At 43.8% G+C, this 19,449-nt stretch overlaps 1 protein-coding gene across 1 annotated transcript in view; it reads left to right on the top strand.

Moving 5' to 3' along the window:
* Positions 1-19,449, top strand: part of GRHL1 (grainyhead like transcription factor 1) — a 47,276-nt gene that overhangs the window by 6,373 nt on the left and 21,454 nt on the right. Inside the window, exons 3-8 of the mRNA XM_085309716.1 lie at positions 529-599; positions 2,070-2,460; positions 3,246-3,322; positions 4,136-4,292; positions 4,768-4,879; positions 5,836-5,930. Of these exons, the coding sequence (XP_085165842.1) occupies positions 529-599; positions 2,070-2,460; positions 3,246-3,322; positions 4,136-4,292; positions 4,768-4,879; positions 5,836-5,930 (903 nt within the window). The remainder of the gene's footprint in view (positions 1-528; positions 600-2,069; positions 2,461-3,245; positions 3,323-4,135; positions 4,293-4,767; positions 4,880-5,835; positions 5,931-19,449) is intronic.

Here is a 19,449-nt window from a genome sequence, read left to right as displayed (position 1 = left end):
GGGGGGGGGACAGGAGGAGGAAGTCTTGAGTAGTCTTAGAGAAAATGATCTACAGAATCCCTTTACAGAAAAAGGGGCTTTACTCTCCAGAGATATGAAACAGTTTCCTGTCACAAGCTGTGAGCTCATCCAGTCAACTGAACCTGATTTGTTTTCAAAAAGAAAAATCTAAGCAACTAGTTTGAACCTCTGGAGATCTTCTGATCCTGCTCATTCGGATGCTGACACTTCAGCTTAAGAAGTCCTGTTGGCCACACCAATTTTAGCACTGTCTATTGCTGGCAGGAGTCCAAGCCTTGTGCAGCTGGCTAGGTTGGTTGCTATAGGATCTTCTGAGCAGCCTGAAGGACAAGCCTGGCATCCCAAAGCAACAGGAGCATTAACATCAGTCAAGTATTATTACTGGTATCAGATTCTTAATTTGACCAAATAGGTAAAAGAGCTCTAATGGCTGTGTTATAAGGAGCTAACTTTCTGCTTTTTGTATAGGTAGAAGAATACAATTATAGCATGTCTTATATTTCCCAGGTTCCAAGGGAGAGGAGAGCTTCAACAGCTAAACCAGAGGTAGAACATGCTGACCAAGATCACAGCAAAAGGTATTAGTTTTTTATTATTGTATGTCTGCTTATTTCCCTTCCCTTTGAGACCACCAAAGCTACTGAGGAGAAGTAACTTTTACTGCACTGCTGTCATGGTGAAAGAGAGAAATTGTTTGCTTTTACTTTGCCCCACATTCCTGTACTGCCCAAGGAACAGGAGAAGGATTGAGGTGTGATGTGGAGAGCTGAGGCACACAGATTGCTTCTCATCTCTATCTGTATGCTTTCTSTTTCTTTGTGTCAGATGGCTGGCCTAGCCAAAGCCGCCCTCTTTCACCTTTAGTGCAGTCTAGAAACACAGACAGCCTTTCACAAGACATGCAGAGGTTGGTGACCCTTTGATTTTTGCATGTGGTTGCCTCAGTTGCTCAGCACTCTTCTCCTTATTCTCACACAACAGCAGGTTACTCCTTCATGCAAGGGCTAGTACAGAAAGACTTCAAAGTGCTTGTGACTTTAGTTTTGTTTTTGTATCTTTTGTGGACTTCTGTCTGGGAACTCTCTCTCTTTTTTTTTCCCCGCCTTACCTCCTGCCCTCCCTCTTTCATGCCCCTCAAGCAACAAAAGATATTGATTAAGTAAATACTACAAATGTGAGGTCCATTCAAGGCATCCTTTTCCTGTTCCTCTGGACAGATTGGAGCATCTTAAGGACTCAGGATGAGGTTTTGTGGTCTGGGTAAACTGATCAAATGACATGTTGAGAGGAGCAGTCTTGTTCCCAGCTGTGTGTTTCTGCTGCTCCCGCTTGCACCAGCTCTGGTCTTTCACTGACCCATAACCCAGCAGGAAAAAAAAATTGACTAGTTTCCTGCTAGTTGAACAAGCTGAACCAGCTTGCCAAGGGGTCAGGGGAGTGTCAGAATTGGTACAAAGGAGAGGGCAGGATCTCCTTATTGGGAGGGAAGGAGGGCTGAATCTTTTAGTGGCTATTAGCTATTAGGTCAGTGTAGCCACAGATGTGTCATCCTGACAGAAATGAGTGTGGTAGAGTAGAGAGTGAAGTTATGCAGTCCACTCCAGGGAGTCTCAATGTGTCTTTTCTTGGGGGGATATGTATATAATTTCCTCGTTAGCACTTCCCAGGTGGCACTTAGTCCTTGCACAGAAAGGAAGTGACATTGTTCTCTGTCCACAAAAAAGCAGTCACAGGGAGCCAAGTGTGAGTCTGCCTGTGGTGCTGGTTGGCAAAAAGGGCATCAGACTGCTGTTTACCAGGCAGTCAGAATCGTGGGCTGTTAGTATTTAGGTCTGCTCCAGGGTGATTCATCTCTGCTACGGGGCCCTTAACAATAGGTGCTTGTTTGAATGAGTACCTTACTTTTTGGTTGAGATAGAGCTGGTTCTCACAAGTGAAGGAGTTGGTGTCAGCTCACTTTATCCAAAATGCTGAGAAGAATTTCTAGTTCTTTTTTAATCAAAAACTAAACTGTTTAACTTATATGTTTTTCTCCTTGTGCTTTGAAGGAACAGCATCCCAAATGTGACAGAACAATCACTAATTTCCACTGGAGAAAACAGAGTCCAGGTTCTGAAAAATGTGCCTTTCAATATTGTCCTTCCGCACACGCCCCAGATGGGCATGGACAAGAGAGGTCACCTGACGACCCCCGACACAACTGTCACAGTTTCAATTGCAACGATGCCCACTCATTCCATCAAAACGGAGACTCAGCCCCATGGCTTCGCAGTGGGCATCCCTCCAAGCATTTACCATCCTGAGCCCCCTGAGCGGGTGGTGGTGTTTGACAGGAATCTCAATCCTGACCAGTTCAATTCCAACGCTCAGCCTCAGAATTCACAGAGACGAACGCCAGACTCCACCTTCTCGGAGACTTTTAAGGAAGGAGTACAAGAGGTACCAAGAGAGACAGTCGCTGTGCACTTCTGTGCATGTTTTAGTCCGGATAGAGAGATACAGATCCATTCTTATATAGGCCTGAAATCTGCCCAGTGAATTAGAAATAGAAAACCTTTTTCAGAAAGGTGCAGAAGTATAACTTACTAGATAAAACCTATATAACATGAAATTATTAGAAGTAAGTGACTAGTTGTGCCAGTAACAGAGCTTTTAACTTGACAGTGTAYGGAAATAATTATTTTGATCCATTACACCAAGCTAGGTTTTGCAGGAGTTCAGCACTCTGCAATATACCTTTGCAGGCACCTAAAGCATCTAAAAATGACTAGGTTTGTTAGCTTCCTTGCAACCAGTTAGTTTGTAGGTGTGCTGTGTGTCAGGTGAAAAAATCACTTTATTTAGGGGCTTAGATAAGAGTTAAACCTGGGTGAGGCTCCTTGCTTTTATTTTATGGTATCAACTGAAAATAACAGAGTAACCATTTTTTGAATTTTAAGCCAGACATTGGGGAACTATGTAACTATACCTCTTCTTTGAGGTTTGGGAAAGCTTTAAATATTGCCATAAGCTGGCTCATAAAGATTGTGAGATATACAGAGTTGACACCCAACAGTTTTTTATTAAAGCCCTGCTCAAGTGTCCTTTTTGTACCGAACCAGAATCAGTTGTTATCTGATGATCAGTTTGCCTGCCAGAAGTTCTGTGGTAACAAGTATCTGTTTAATCTTGACTTTTCTTGTTACTGCTGTGTTAATTCTTGTGGTGTTTTGTGTCTGTCCCAGGTTTTCTTTCCTGCTGAATTGAATCTCCGGATGGCCAACATGAATTCAGAAGATTATGTTTTTGACAGCATTTCTGGGTAATGCTTTAAGCTTCTGAGGGACCATATTCTCTTATTCTCTGTAGCGGGCTTCTTCRTAAGTAAGCAGTAAAATTTACTCCCTTCTGCACTGAATCTCTGTGAGGCTGTGGATCTCAGAGCACAGCAGTGTCTGCTCATTTGAATTTGGCTTGTAGGTGCTCTTCATAGTTGAAAATTCTACCTATGTTTTTAAGGAAAAATACCTGATTGGAAATAGTACCCCACTTTAGCTGCTATCCTTATAGCCCTCTACAAGGTTAAACCTCGTGTCCTGGAGGAAGATGCAGTGCTGTCTCTCAGTTCTGTCTGCAGAAGTCTCTTTGAGCTGACTTCCAACTGTCTCATACTCCCTTGTCTACTAGCCTTGCTGTTTTCCTGTTGGAAATCTGCAGCATAGAAGCAAAAATAGAATGCATAAAATTTGTATATGAGCTCTAGGGGAGAGGATAAGCAGGTTTTTTGGTTAGCTCCAGTTGAATAAGAGGGAGGAGAAGACCGTAGCTTATTAACTTGTGTATTTAATTTAATTGCTAATATACTTTTCTATTAAAAGAAAGTGGCATGTTCTGAATAGGGAGCTTCCAGTCTTGCCTGCTGATAGGTCTTGGGATTTAGCTTGCCAAGAACTTCTCTTAAATGTTCATTCATGAAGGGAATAGTTGAAAAAGGGGCTCATCCTGTTTTCCCACTTCCTCACCTTTGAAGGCTTAGTGAGTCAACAACTTTGGAATTTCTCCAAATTAAATGTAGATCATTTAATCGGCTTTCCAGGAAAATGCCTTAGGAATCACTGCCCTCTTTGCTTTGTAGGAATAACTTTGAGTACACTCTGGAAGCCTCCAAGTCTCTCCGACAGAAGCCTGGGGACAGCACGATGACTTACCTAAATAAGGGTCAATTTTACCCAATCACACTGAAAGAAGTCAGCAGCAGTGAAGGAATCCATCACCCTATCAGTAAAGTCCGAGTGAGTGGCAGCTTTCATGGCTTCTTGGGAAAGAGGATGTGTGTGTGTGTGTGTGTGTGTGTGTGTGTACTGGTAGCCTTAAATCCCCCAAAGCGCAGTAACCTAAACCATAGCACCAGCACTAAAGCCAGCTAACCCACGCTGTTACGTCAGTGTTCGTTCCTTTGCTGTCCACCTACTTTCAGACCAACCCATCCTGGCTCAGTTAAGATGTGGTGTCAGCACTTGTGTAAAGATGATGCAACACCTGGAATGAAGTTCTTGAACTCCACTTAGAGATGAGCAGAACTCCCCTCCTGTTTATGACCCAGAAAGCAGTGTTGTCTGCCTTCCTGTTCTGCAGCCAGGTGTCCTGGGGTTTGTTAAGTTCAAAAGCCTAATGCTTTCTGATGCCAAGCAGAACTTCCAAAACAAATGCAGTTTGTGGCCTTTTTCTCTTTTTTTAACCTCTTACCTTCTCACCTTCTTCATTTAGAGTGTTATCATGGTAGTGTTTGCTGAAGACAAAACCAGAGAAGATCAGCTCAGGCACTGGAAATACTGGCACTCGAGGCAGCACACAGCCAAACAAAGATGCATTGACATAGGTAAGAAATGTTTTGATTGCTGATGTCAAACCCTGAACCTAATTCCTTGGCCAGGTTTGACTTTCTGCTGATGCTTTGTTATTTTAAGTATCCTTTCAATCATGCTCTGTGCTGTCTATAGCTTTGCTTGAAAGCCCAGAGAGAGCTTTTGATTGCTCTGAGGTAATGTAGCTTTTAGGACTCCTTAAAGGAACTTGTTTTTGGAGGGTTTTGTTTACCTGATGAATAAGCTGAGTTTAGGGTCTTGCACTGGAATTACAATTCATTATTGCTTTGGAATATCTTGGTGGTTGTAGGTAAATTGCAGCTTAGATTCTGTGGCTGTCTTGAGCATTGTGTTTCTTCAAAGGACAAGATCCTCATAGAAATACCTCGATACTAATTATCCTCCTTCCTACAGCTTTGCTCAAAACCGGTCTTCGGTTCGCTTAAAAAAAAAAAAAATCACTACAAATTTCCACTTGCCTCCAGACAAGACTGTGGCTGGCTAGCTTCCAGACTTCTCTGGCTGAAGACTGGGTTGTACTCCTAGTCCCTTCCTTCTGTGAATAAAAGCAGGGATTAATCACTTGGCACTTAAAGTAGACGCGCATGCAAATCTTTGTTTGTTACTGAAGGAGTTTTATTGCAAGCTTATACCCTTGCTGTACAGGATAGAGTTTCCACGCATAGCGAGGTATGGCACAGAGATGTGCAATACCTGGGATGTCTGCCCTTCTAGTTTGAGTCCCTCATTTTCATCTCTCTCCTTGTTTTTTCTTTTTGTTTCTTTGTGTTTTCTTTTTTTTTGTGCGAGAACCATTCCTGACCTTTTTAAATGATCCACTCCTAAAATAATTCAGCTTCTTCCTCTCTGAGGGGTTGAAGAGGAGTTGCATTGTTAGCTAGCTGCTTTGTATGATTAAGAAGTTGGATAGTATTGTCTCTTCCTCTCCCTCATCTCTTCTTTCTGATAGCTGATTACAAGGAGAGCTTCAACACCATCAGTAACATTGAGGAGATTGCGTACAATGCCATATCCTTCACTTGGGACATCAATGAGGAAGCAAAGGTATGTGACCACAATCATATTTCCTGTCCTTTCAGTAGATGAGGGGAGGAGGGGAAGGGTGTGTGGCCTACCTGGTGATTAGCATGTAACAAGTTTGTTTACACTCTTGTATTARGTAAAACCTTTTGGCTATTTCTTAAGAGGGTTTGCATGTGCAACTGTGGAGAGCTTTGCAACTGCTTTAAGATTCTCGGCAGAATTGTCTGCCTGACAGACAAGCACTGACAAAAGGAAGTGCCAAACATTTCCCAGAGCAGTGATGAGCTGGTGCTGAAGGTGTGACTGAGTGTAGTTGGGCTTGTCAGTTAGCACAGTCTCTTGGAGTAATCCAGCAGGAGGTGGCAGGGGGGTGCAGTTTCTCAGGAGGTGAGACTGTGGCAATGGGATTGTATTAAGCAGAAGAGGGAGTAGCTGCTGCTGTTGAGCTGCCAAAGAATGTGTTGCTGAAACCATGGATCCCAGCATATGGTAACCTGTTTCAGTCAGACCAGCACCCTGGTGAACTCTGATTTGATCCTTTTGCAAAAGTGCTTCACTACAGCTCTGTGTGCCACAGTTCTCTATAGGAGGCATGAGGGATGGTATCCCTGCACAGAGCTCACTGTCATCACGAAGAGCATTGGAGAAAAGAGACAAGAGGAGGTTGCATGGACATTGGTAATGGGTAGTCTCCCAAATTTCAACTCTGTGGAAGAAGTTTGGGGTACGTGACAGACAGCAGTGAGGAACTGCATGTACTGCTGACTAGAGGAAGTGCTGCCCTGCAGTATGTGCAGTGTAACTTGTGGGACTGGTATTGGATGCCAGGCTTCCCCYTTCACGAGACTTGGTACTTGGATTTGACTTGAGTCAGGCTAAGGATGATGGCAGGAGGACTTTACCTGCTGAAGCATGTTAAAAGGCTGACCTTTGTTCGTACAAAGTGCTTCATGCCTCAAAAAACAGATGAGGTTTCAGAGAGACTGTCAAAAGGATGCAGTGTGTGTTCCCAGAATGTTACCTAACTGCAAAATCAGGCTAAGGTTGTTCTGTCTGAATAGCTTGGGTAGTCTGTGTTTGTGAGGTGCTCAAAAGCACCTTGGACTTGGACATAGGGATGTCTATTTTCAGAGACAGCAATGATTATGGGTCCCTAAGGAGCTGGAAACTCTGACAGCTCAGCAGTTGCCTCTCTGCTGGCTCAGCCATCCTGCACAGTGGGGACAGGCCTCTAAGAAAGGAGCAGAACTGAGAGCTGTTGTTGAGAAGCCAGTGGCTGCCCCCAAGGAAAGCTGCCTCCCATCTCATGACCAGGTGACAGAGCCTAGAGTCACTCTCTGTTTACCTCTCCAGACAGTCACAGCAAGTAAGCAGGCAAAAAGCAGACAAAAGATGCTAAAGGTTGAGAACCTCTTCTGGGGCTGGAGGACTGAATTGTTTGACAGCCCCTCTGTGCTGTCTTTGGCGTGTAAAGGCAGAGAGGCTGATTTGAGGGGAGCAAGCAGTATTTATCTAGGACTGTCAAAAGATGAACCAAACCATTTGAGAAGGTTCTTGAGGAAATGGCTAGCCAACCTGCATGTATCTGTATGAAGCTGATAGAGCTGGTTATTGCCCAGGTGCTCTACAGTCACCTGAATGAGCGGTCTTGGAGGTTGCAGTCCACAGCAAAATTGCCAGTAGCAACCTGAAAATGTTCAAAGACTTTCAAAGTGGTATCTTGGGTCAAGACCGAGCTGTATGGGATGAGACAGTGCAGGAAAACATGACATGTACTGGTTTTGTGGCCCTAGACAAAACTACCTCCAGATTCACTCTGAGATCCACATGCTTCGAGTATTGGGTTTTATTAAGCTGCCAAGATGCATTCTTGGTACTCAGGTACAAGACTTGGCTCCTGGTATCAGAACCATATTAAGAAAAAAACACTCTAGACTTCAGTGTTTGAAGAATTGTCATTTGTAGCAAGTTCTTTGTGTGTTTAAATGTCCATTTAAGTTAGTTATTTTTTTCCTCTGCGTGAATGCATTTGTCAGTGATTAGATTTTTCATCAGCAAAGCTGCAATCTTTCTCAATCCCTATGATCTTATCAGGAGATGCCAGAGCCAATTCCAACAGTTTTTATTGCGTGGTTTATTTACTTTGCRTTCTCTCCCTCTCCCTCACAGGGAATAAAGGGAGAGCTGGGTTTCTGATACTATAAAAAGTTCTACTCAGTAATAAAGGTAGTGTTATGTTTAATAGCAGCAGCAGTGTTGCACAGACTATATATTTAGCCAGCCAGCAAGTACTGATTATCAGAAACTTGCTTTCCCAGCCCTAGTGTTAACAGGACCAGAGCTGAAGGATTCTTTTGGAGCTGCTGGTTCTCTTCTTTCCCTCTTTCTTTGATTCCGTTTGCTGTGGTAATGATTGTCCTGTGCAGCATAATATAATGGTGTGAAATGGGAGATGATGAGTCTCAGCGTCTGTATTTCTGATGTAATTAGTCCTTTAGGCACCCAGGGCTCTGGATGTGTGTCAAATGTCTTAAAGGAAAAAATAGCATATTATCACAAGAAGTTGCTCCTAGCAGCTCTGGTACCAATGTATTATAAATATTTGCCTGCCTTTCTTGTACTAGCCCTTGTTGTGGGGGTGTTTGGGAGTACTGGACCTCTGCTTTGTCAGCTCTGAAGGATGTAATCTGCCTGAGGGAATGCTTTGCCAGCCAGTTGGGACACTTTGGGGATTTGATAAAATACAATTTCTGGTGGAAAAAAATACTCTTTTCAGGTGTTGTTATTTATGGAGCCCAATGCAGCAAAGGGAAACTTCACAGATATATATATATTATATAATATGTATGTATATAATATATAATTTTTAAAATTTTTAAAAAATATTTTTTGTAGAGTTGGGGAGGGAAAGGAGGAAGTTGAGCCCCCCTTGACCATCAGTATCTCCCAGCTGTATTCAGCTGGCAGAGCTGAGCGCAATTCTAGGATGTTTTTTGTCTGTACAGGATACAGCGGGCAGGTCTTACTCTGAGTGAATGGAGTCATCATGCAACTGGCTATGTCTGTGCATTATTTGTGAGTACATAAGCATAAAAATGAGTAATGCATGCACAGCAGGCGTTTCTCAGTCTAGGATTGCACAGTGCCTGTGGGATTTAGAGAAAATAGTGTGTACTTCCCTGCAGCTCCTCTCTGCCCTCTTCTGTTCCTTTAAGACAACACAGGAGTTGTTAGAGGTGGCCACCTTATGAGAGTGGTGGATTAAGTATTCTCTGAGCTCTGCAAGAGTATGTTCAAGCTGGAAAAGTGCTCAGTGCCTAAATGCTGCTTGTTCTGGGGCCATGAAGGGAACTGAGGGTGGAGAAGAAGGCCAGATGTGGCAGAGGGGAAGACTGCCTCTAAGTGTTGCTCCTGATGATGAGGTAGGCAGATTGAAAGGAGATGCTGCAGGGTGGGGAAGTAATGATTCTTATGGGCTTAAAGGGGTCCGTGCTAAGAGATGAGGTCTGCCTCTATCACTTGAGGGACCAGGTTAAAGGGGAAGATTTGGGTAGGAGAGAATTATGATTTGTGAGGAGGAAGGGGGAGGTGGTAAACTGGTGAATTGTTGAGTTGGGTATTTAGGAAAGTGAGTGCAACTACTCAGGAGGAGTGCTAGCTGGGTGCGAGCATGATCTGGTAAGTCTGAAAAAGATGTGTAGCTGATGCACTCACTTGCATGCAACAGGTAATGCTGGAGTTACCCTGAGGCTTGTGGAGGCTTCAAACAGTTTCTCACTSTGTCCCAACCTTCTGCCATGTTGGGCAAACAGTTGAGGTAGGATTTTTTTTTCCTACTAACAACTTCTAGATGTCTGAACCTAAGCTCATCTTTGGCTTCTACCATTTCCAGTAGAGATGGGGAGTCTGTAGCTGTAGTGGGAGCTCTCTCTGGAAGTGCCTGCCTCTCCTCATCAACTGTAGTAGGCTTGACCATCTTTAAAGTCAGTTGCCTAAGTTCTCCTTGTGGGCCCTGTTTGTGCCTTTGATCCCCATATGTTAATTGGGAGAAGCATTTTGTAGGCTCAGGTCATGAGTTTTTGAGACTGAGAGCCATCTTTTACTGGTTCTGTACAGCATGACTGGTTTTCCTGCTTTCGGTGAGCACCCATAAATTTGTTTAATTAATATTGCCACTATGTGCTCAGTAAACATGCGCGTCAACCTAAGTGTTGCCTGCTACTCTATTCATAATGTTGGCCGTTGTCCTGTTACCTCTATTGTTTTACTGGTTAGGTTCTGAAGCAAATTCTATATCCCTTAACTTTGGCCTGGGGACATGACCTGCTCTTAGATCAGTGAGAGTTGAACAATCTGGACAGATCAGTTTCCCCAGGAATAACTGGCTTTGCTGGATCCAGCTTTGCTCAAATCCTATCTTGAGCTCCTGCCTTGTGGGACCCTGGTTTAGCTGGGGCCAACTTGTCTGAATAAGGCAAGCCAGCACGTTTTTATGCCAGACAAGAGGGCAGGAAGGCTTATATGTTCACCTAGGAGTGGTTCTAAATGAAGTTGGGTAGGTACAGGATGATTTTTTCTGGTGCTGGTGTCCCTTCTTCATAAGTGGCTGGCAGGTGCTAGTTACATGTATTAGGCAGCAGCTACTCCTTATCTCTTCAGTTGAAGATTAGGAGAGGCATAACCAGGCAGAAAAAAACTGTGCAGGACAGTTTTTTTTTTTAAAAAAAGTCATCTTTACCGTGATTACAGATGCCTCTTCAGCAGGTTGTGCAATTTTGACAATGCAAAGACCCTTCTGTTGTTTTAGAGCACTGCTTCCATGCTTATTCCTGGGTTGCCTCTGAGTCATGGTCCTCCTGTCGCGCCTCTCTCATTGACGTTAGGCTGACTGGTGGAACTGTAGCAAAGCTGATGTCATTGCACATTAAGGGCTCTATTGTCTTCCCACTTCTTCACTCAAAATAAAATAAAATAAAATGTTGGAAACCAGATGCTATATGTGAAAAGACCCTTTCTACCCTACTCAAAAGGGACATGTAGTGATAGTGTAACACTGGTATTTAGAGATGGAGAACCTTGTGGTAAAGCCTTTTGCTCTTTCTACTGAAAAGAATGTGCTGTGACCCCCCCTTTTTTTTTGGGGGGGGGGGTCCAAGAAAGATGGAACAGTCCGGTATTAAGGTAATTTTAGGCTAATTTGGGTTAGTCTTTTGAAATAGCAGATTGCCCAGTGAGGGTGGTCTTTTGGCAGATTCTCATGCATACTGACTGCAGTTCTTAGGCAGGATTTTGTCATTTAGATGAGCTCAATTTTTAGAGAGGGTGTATCTCTTCCTATAACTTGAAGTGAGAATGGGCTGTACAGCACTGATTTAAAGATACTATTCTAGCATAAACTGTGTTTGGTGTTAACTGTAGGAAGAATTTTAACTTTTGATTGATGAATACTGCATGTATTTATATGGATGCCATTGTAATGAACCAGCAGTCATATGTCTCATTAAATAAGGTGTTGCCACCTTTGCAGCATTAAGGAGGTACAGGTTTGGTTAGTTGGAAATGAAACTATGAAATGTGATGAGTCAAACATACTTAAAAGATACTGGTTTGAAGCCAAGGCTGCAGACCACAAGTACTTTGAGGCACAAGTGAGTATAACATTTGGAGTAGTGACATAGGAAAGTCGAAGCAAGTATTGCTTACGTGCCTCTAATACAGACCCTTTTGTTTTATTGGATTTTCTAAGAACAAGCATATGTTGTCCTTGCTTTTAAATGTTGCAAATTAGAAGCAGTTTTCTCAGCTAAAGTGATTTTTTTTTTCCTCAGGACTTGATGTCCCAAACCACATCATCCTTTTGGTCTTCCAGTCAACTGCAGAATTTGTAGCATAATTCTTAAAACAGAAACAAAAAGAGTATCTTTCTAAAGTTATRTTTTCTGTGGGGAAAACTGGGTGATTTTTTTTCCTCCCCTCGATTCCTCTCAAGCCTGATATCAAAACTTCCATTTCAGACACTTCTTGTGCCCTTGTACGCTTAAGTCTTTCAAAACTCCTTTTCCACGTTGCTGCTTTTTTGCTAGCCTTTGGCTTTTACTGTCTTCAAACCAAACTGACAAAAGCTGATACCTGGTTTGCATTTTTAGCTTTTCAGAGCATGGGATGGGGAGAAAGCATTGTTAGGAATGGGAACTTCTGTCGCTGTGTTTCCCACGTGTTGTGAACAGAGATATTCACGTCTTCCCTTGCCTCAGAACATGTTGGAATAATCATCTGTGTTGCTCTGCTGTGAGCAGGAATATATATTTTCCTTTCATTACCATTCATATTTGTTTTGTTGATGGAGTAAACTTGCTACAAGGATGTTCTTTTATCTGGGAATTGGTAGTATTTTCCACTCCACATTCCTTGGTGTGGTGTAGAACCCGCAATGTGTTTTTGGAGGTTTAAATGCAAACTAATTCCTCAGACTCCGAGCAGGATGGTGTTCAGCTCCCCCAGAGCAGAGCTGGAATGGATGCAGCCCTATCAAGATCTGCCAGACAAGCCTTATTTGGAGTGTCCGACCCTGAAGGCAGGAGGTGGCTAGGGAGCCCACAGGTGTGTAAGTTGCCCAATTTTTATCTGTTTCCTGTCTTACCTCCCGCTGATGCAAAATCTGCAGTGCATGTGGGAGGTGAAGAAATAAACGTGAGAGCAGTATGATTAGCAACCTCTCAGGTGATCTCTACCAGGCTCTTTTTTAAGACAGAACTGTGTTCCCAGCAGTGCTTTCTTAGGACATGCCTTTGTGGATGTGTGCAGGCAAACCTGTGCTTGCCTTGCCTGCACTCCAAGCTGCCTGGCTGCGCCCCAGCTCTGATCCTGGAAGCCAATACTTATGTTAGCACAATGCAGTACCCAAGCTGACAGCTCTGCCTCTCAGAAGGGCTTGGAGCGGCACTGATACAATTTTATAAGGCTTTTGGGTGAGAGATGATTTGCATCCAGCCAGCTTGCAGCACAGACAAAAGCATGTTAAGGCCTATCTTGTGTGCATCCATGTGGGTATATCTTTAGAGAGGATCCTTTAGTTTTCCATTTTATGTTTATATTCGTCAAAGCTTTTAGACCGAACCACATGCTTTGGGCCAGCAGCATTCAAATAACCATTGAGCTTCTGGATAATTTTTTCTGTAGTGGATGGCAGATAAATGAGTTGTTGTGGAATTTGGGCCTGGAGCTACTCCTTCAACTAGCCAGCGAGTAAGGCTGTAACCGAATGGTGGCATACCTCTGAACAGCATGTGTTTGCGGGAGACTGGCGACTGTCAGGCTTTACATTAACATTCCCAGAATTCCTCTTGGCAGCTCAGCTGCATTTTGACAGGTGGTGGTTGTGGCATGGTGGTGATAGCTGTCTAGCTTCTACCTCTGTCATGTTTGACAGTGCATGTCTCCATCCTCTGAGGGAATCGGTGCAGGAAGAGGAGCAGTTGTGTTGAGTCTTCTAGTCCATATGTGGACTCTTAGGCCTGGATCCTTTCCCCTTAGTTTTTAATCTGGTAGATAAGCATTAATGGCTCCACTTTAATTTGGCTCAGTTTAGAGGCTCCTTATGTCCTGCAAAAATTGGGGGAGAAAAAAGCATATATAAATTCAGCTGTACACAGGGACTGCTACCTTTCCCAGCTAGAGACCACAGACATGAACTTGCTGCCCTTAGGGAGGGCAAAGGGAAGTGCAGCAGAGATCCAATGGCTCTCGTTGTGTGAGGCCCCAGGTTGGCTCAGAGTAGGATATGTGTGTGGTAATCTGTCCAGAGGATGTGATTGGGTCCATGTGTTACAGAATGGTCCCAGGGTGCACAGGACTCCCTTTGCCTATTGTGTCTTGGGCAGAATGTTGAAATTACTTAGGCAAGGTCAAGAAAAACAACATCCAACTGCATTCTTTAAAAAGAAGTTCATCACAACACACCAGCCAGGAACAGATTAAACTGTGAACTCCAAATGTCATGTTCTATCCAAACACAACAATTCAAAATTAAAAGCATCCTGACAATTTTAAGCTAACTATAACATCAAAATGAGGAACTTTTTGTGTACTTGGAAGTGCTAGAAAAGAGCTGAAACTTTATCTAAATAGGAAACATACTTGTATTATGGAGTAGTGTCTTTGTCTTTTGGGTGTAAAAATACAATGGAGCATATATGGAAGGAGGTGAATTCAATTTAGCTGTATTCTGTTGAAAATAAAGCCATGAGGAGAAGATGGTTGGACTCAAATAGTCCCAAAGGCCATCTGTGTGGGGTCTTATCACAGCAGTGCAGAAGGATTTTCAAGAACTGCATAACAGGGCAATCTGTTAAGTGGCCTCTACTTCAGGTCTTCCTTGTGCATCTGTTTGACAGGGACTGGCCAAAGCTTTGAAATACAGTGTGCTAATACCCATCAGAGTTCCTTGGCATTGCTTGTGGCCAYCGCAGATATTGCTGATGTGTCCCTACATATAGTTGCTTTTTAATGCTGCTTTTCAGGGARTAAGAAGAGCCTGTACAAGGTGATGTTTCATCTAAAGCTTCTGCATATATAGCCTTTGGACTACATTAAAATTGTTCGTGCTCTTTGCGTGACAAAAGAGCATGGCGTCCAAGATAATCTAAGAAGGCGAGATCTGGGTTTGTAAGCCTTCATTTAAAAAAGGCATCTTTCATCTCGCTGACAGCGAGGTTCCTGCAGCGCTTTGATTGCCCTTTAATTATGCCTGTTTTTCCTGGTTTGTTTGAAAGGCAGAGCTTGTTAGAAAAAGGTACTGTGTGGAAAGAAGTTGGCTGTCTCTGCTGCCCTTCCTTGAGGGCATACARCAGAGCTGCTGGATTAATTTCTTCTTCATTATTAAAATTAAAGATGGTTTCTTGTAGATTTGAATGTAAGCACAGTGTTTCTCTTTTGAGTTTTGAGTGGAGGGGTATGAGTGGTTGGATGGTTAAAGCTTGGAGCAGGAAGTTATGAGGTCCGGGTCTGGGTTCTTCCCTTGCTGACTTCCATGATGATCTCAGCGGAGTTACGGCAATCCTTCTACTTCTTCCTTTTGTGTAAAGCTGTGTTGCTGCTTATCTACCCCAAAGGCTTCAGGAAACTGAATATAGTGTTGGGAGACTTACTAGGTGGAGGAGCATTTGTAGCACTTTGGGATGAATTTTAGCAGGGTGCTCAAGCCCTTGCTAGCTCAGGTTTTATGCTGTTTRGTGTTTTAACTCAAATCACACTGTTGTGGAGCCATTTATCTTAGTGAGATTCTYGGCTTTCATTTCAAAAAAAGAAAAGCGCCAAAGTCTGGCTTTGTTGGTCAGAGAAAAAAGCCTAGAAATATGATTCAGATACAGACTAAAGGCTTAACTGCCGAGCAAGCAAAATGACTCGAGTAGGTTTCTAATCCTTTTAGAAATCTCCATTTTAAATAAAATCTCCCCAACTTTTGAGGGTTTGACTCATGTTTAAGTGCTTGGACTTGATAAAACTCTATTTTTAAGTACTGTCTTTATGTTGGAACCTGGGAGGTGAGATGAATTTCTTTTTTTTTCTTAAAGGAACAACAGATCTTAATATAGCTGAGAATGCGGAACTACCCTTAGAAAAATAGGTTGGACACACAAAAAGGAATCTTGCTCAGCAGGCTGAAGACGCAGAGCAACTTCTGCGGTTACGTTTCTCTTTCTTCTGGCAATTTTGGGGTGGGGATGTAGCTGGCTCAGTAACCCGGGCTTAAGTTTCTTTTAGAACACAAGTCAAATCTTCCTGAAGAAAAGCACCTGGCTGAAACTGTTCAGCCCAAACTGGAAAAGCCATTTTTATAAACTTCTGTTTTCTTGGAATTTGAGGCAACTTCACGCTCAAAAGATAGAGTCACAAGATGGATGAGGAGAAGCAGATGATCCTGTTGAACTGAAATGCCTTTGTGTGAATGAGTAAAGACAGGCTGGGTCTGTTGCTTCAGAGGGGTACGCAGGAGGTGATCAGATTTTAGTTGTCATCTTCTGCCTAGAGTCCAGAAGACTTAAAATAGAATTAAAATGAAGTCAGCTGTTCAAAGGTGTAACTAATCAAATGTGAAAAATTTTAAGTGAGAGGATAGTCTTTGTCATCTGACAGGCTGTCCCAAATTCCCATGGGATACCCATGCAGCTCTGCTGTAATAGCGTTTATGTGTCATGTTGAGACCAAAGCGCCTACCTTTAGCCTAGAGTGCTCTGCGTGCTTTGCATAGCTGGTACGCCTAGGCTGCAGGGAACCTTACTATCACTAGGATGTGRAGAGGGAAAATCTCATTTCTCCAAAAGAGAAGTGACACTGTGTCCTAGAGAACTGATAACTAATGTGCTRTTTTGAGTATGCTGGAGTACAGTGCTGTGAAACTCCAGTGAAAAGGTTTTTTGGAAATTCTGAGGCTGTGTTAAGCATTTTGGAAAAGCTACTTGTGCATAATTTAAAGAACAGAGGTTTTTTTTTCATATAAATGTAAGGGCTGTGTGTGAATGTTCATTATGGTTAAATRCATTTAAAATTAAAATTTAAAATGTAAAAATAGGCAAACGCCAGAGTTGAGGCGCTCACAAGAAACAAAACCCCTACTCAGAAACACTTACTTATTCAGGCCGTACATGTATCTGATTACATAGAAAGCAACTCCACAGACTGCTTGAAGCTTTCCCCTAGGGTGCACAAGTGCTGCAAGGAAAATGCCCCTTTAAAACTGAAAGCAATAAAAAGGGGAGGGAGTGGATAGAAGTTGGCAAAGCATTCATCTGGGTTAGTCTGAAGATTGAGTTTATTTTAAAGTAATTCTCCTGGCTGCAACTGTGATGTGTTTACTCACATAAAGTTGAGACACTGCCTTAAAACAAGGTTTTTAGAATGTTGACATACAGGTGGGAAGATGAGTGGGCAGAATCAATGTTGAATCATTGCTCACCTTAGGTAGTGCTTCAGCACTGATTCCTTTTTATACAATTTCATGTCTTGGGCTGTAGAACGTTAAATACAGATGGTTGTGGTTGCAGTGGGAGTGCCAGGGTGATGTAATGACATTTATTAGATATTCTTTCACACATTTCCATCTATCTCCATTCAAGTGGATCTTGAGTGGGACAGTGGGGGTGTTTTCAGGTTTACAAGAAGCAGTTTGTGTATACCGGCTCCCAGCTTGGGCAGTTCCACTGGGAATGCAAACTTGGTGTACATGGTGCTCACAGAGGTTGCAAGTTCACAGAATGGTTGAGGTTGGAAGGGATGTCTGGAGATCATCTAATCCAGCCCCCCTACTCAAGCACAATCACCGAGAGCATTTCGTATAGGATAGTGTCCAGGTGGGTTTCGACTATCTCTAGGGAAGGAGACTCCACAACCTCTCTGGGCAACCTGTGCCAGTGCTCTGTCATTCTCACAGTAAAGAAATTCCCCCTCATATTCAGGTGGAACTTCCTGTGGTTCAGTTTTTGCTCATTGCTTCTTGTCCTGTTGCTTGGCATCACTAAAAAGAATTTGGCCTCTTCCTCTTGACACCCTCCCTTCAGCTACTTATATGCATTGATAAGATCCCCCCTCAGTCTTCTCTTCCCCAGGCTGAAGAGGCCCAGCTCTTGCAGCTTTTCCTCATAAGAGAAATGCGTCAGTCCCCTAATCATCTTTGTAGCCCTATGCTGGACTCTCTCCAGTAGCTCCATGTCTCTCTCGTTCTGGGGAGCCCAGAACTGGACACARYACTCGAKATGAGGCCTCACCAGGGCTGAGTTAGAGGGGCAGGATCACCTCCCTTGACCTGCTGGCAACAGTCTTCCTAATGCACGCCAGGAGACCATTGGCCTTCTTGGCCACAAGGGCACATGGCTGGCTCAAAATTTTGTCCACCAGCACTCCCAGGTCCTTCTCTGCAGAGCTGCTCTCCAGAAGGTCAGCCCCCAGCCTGCAGTGGTACATGGAGTTATTCCTCCCTGGGGGCAGGACTCTGCGCTTGAATGTCATGAAGTTCCTCTCTGCCCACCTCTCCAGCCTGTCCAGGTCTCTCTGAATGGCAGCACAGCCCTCAGGTGTGTCAGCCACTCCTCCCAGCTTGGTAKCRTCWGCMAACTTGCWGAGGAGGCACTCTGTCCCCTCATCCAGGTCATTGATGAAAAAGCTGAAGAGGATGGGACCCAGTACTGAGCCCTAGAGGATGCCACTAGCCACAGGCCTCCAACTGGACTCCACGCCACTGATGACAACCCTCTGAGCTCTGCCTTTCAGCCAGTTCTCAATCCACCTCACAGTCCACTCATCTAACCCACACTTCCTGAGCTTTTCTAGGAGGCAGTTATGGGAGACAGTGTCAGAARCCTTGCTGAAGTCAAGGTACACAACATCCACTGCTCTCCCCTCATCTACCTAGCCAGTCATGCCATCATAGAAGGCTATCAGATTGGTTAARCRKGATTTCCCCTTGGTGAATCCATGCTGACTACTTCTGATCACCTTCTTATCCTCCATACACTTAGAGATGAGAATCAGAATGAGCTGTTTCATCTTTCCAGGGATGGAGGTGAGGCTGACTGGCCTGTAATTTCCTGGATCCTTCTTGCCCTTTTTGAAGACTAGAGTGTCATTGGCTTTCTTTCAGTCCTCAGGCACCTCTCCTGTTCTCCATGACCTTTACAAGATGATGGAGAGTGGCCTAGCAATAACACCCCACATCSCTCAGCACTCGTGGGTGCATCCCATCAATGCATGGGTRTCCCGTGGATTTATGGGTGTCAAGTTTGCCTAAAGGATCTCTAACCTGATCCTCCTCGACCAAGGAAAARWTTTCCTTTCTCCAGAYTTTCTCTCTTGTCTCCAGGCTCTGGGATTCCTGAGGGCTGGCCTTAGCAGTAAAGACTGAAGCAAAGAAGGCATTCAGTAACTCTGCCTTCTCTGTATCCTTCATCGCCAGGGCACCCACCCCATTCAGCAGCAGGCCCACATCAGTAGCAAAAGGAAGACTAGGGAAAATGTATTTGAAGAATCTCTTCCTGTTGTCCCTGACATCCCTTGCTGAATTTAATTCCACATTGGCCTAAGCCTTCCTCATCGCATCCTTGCATGTTCTGACAGTGCTCTTATATTCCTCCCAAGAGGCCTGCYCCTTTTTCCATATTCTGTATACTTTTGTCTTCTCTCTGAGTTTTGCCAGGTGCTCTTTACTCATCCATGATAGTCTCCTGCCCCCTTTGCTGGACTTCTTACTCATAGAGATGCACCACTTCTGAGCTTGGAGAAAATGATGCTTGACTATTAAGTAGCTCTCTTGGATTCCCCCCAACCCCCCTTCTAGGGCCCTTACCCATGGGATTCCTCCAAGTAGCTCTCTGAAGAGGCAAAKTTTTCTCTCCTGAAGTCCAGAGTTGCAATCCTGCTTGTTGCCTTGCTTCCTCCTTGCAGGATTCTGAACTCCATGTGTTGCATATGAATCTTGAACATTTAGTCTAAGTTATTACAAGGGGACGTGCCTATCTCTCCAACGCTTGCTTGCTTTTTTTTCTTTTTG

Source organism: Rhea americana, unplaced genomic scaffold (assembly GCF_003343005.1).
Source record: "Rhea americana isolate MKP2758 unplaced genomic scaffold, rheAme1 scaffold_300, whole genome shotgun sequence".
Lineage (NCBI taxonomy): Eukaryota > Metazoa > Chordata > Aves > Rheiformes > Rheidae > Rhea > Rhea americana.
This window is presented reverse-complemented; position numbering and strand designations above follow the sequence as displayed.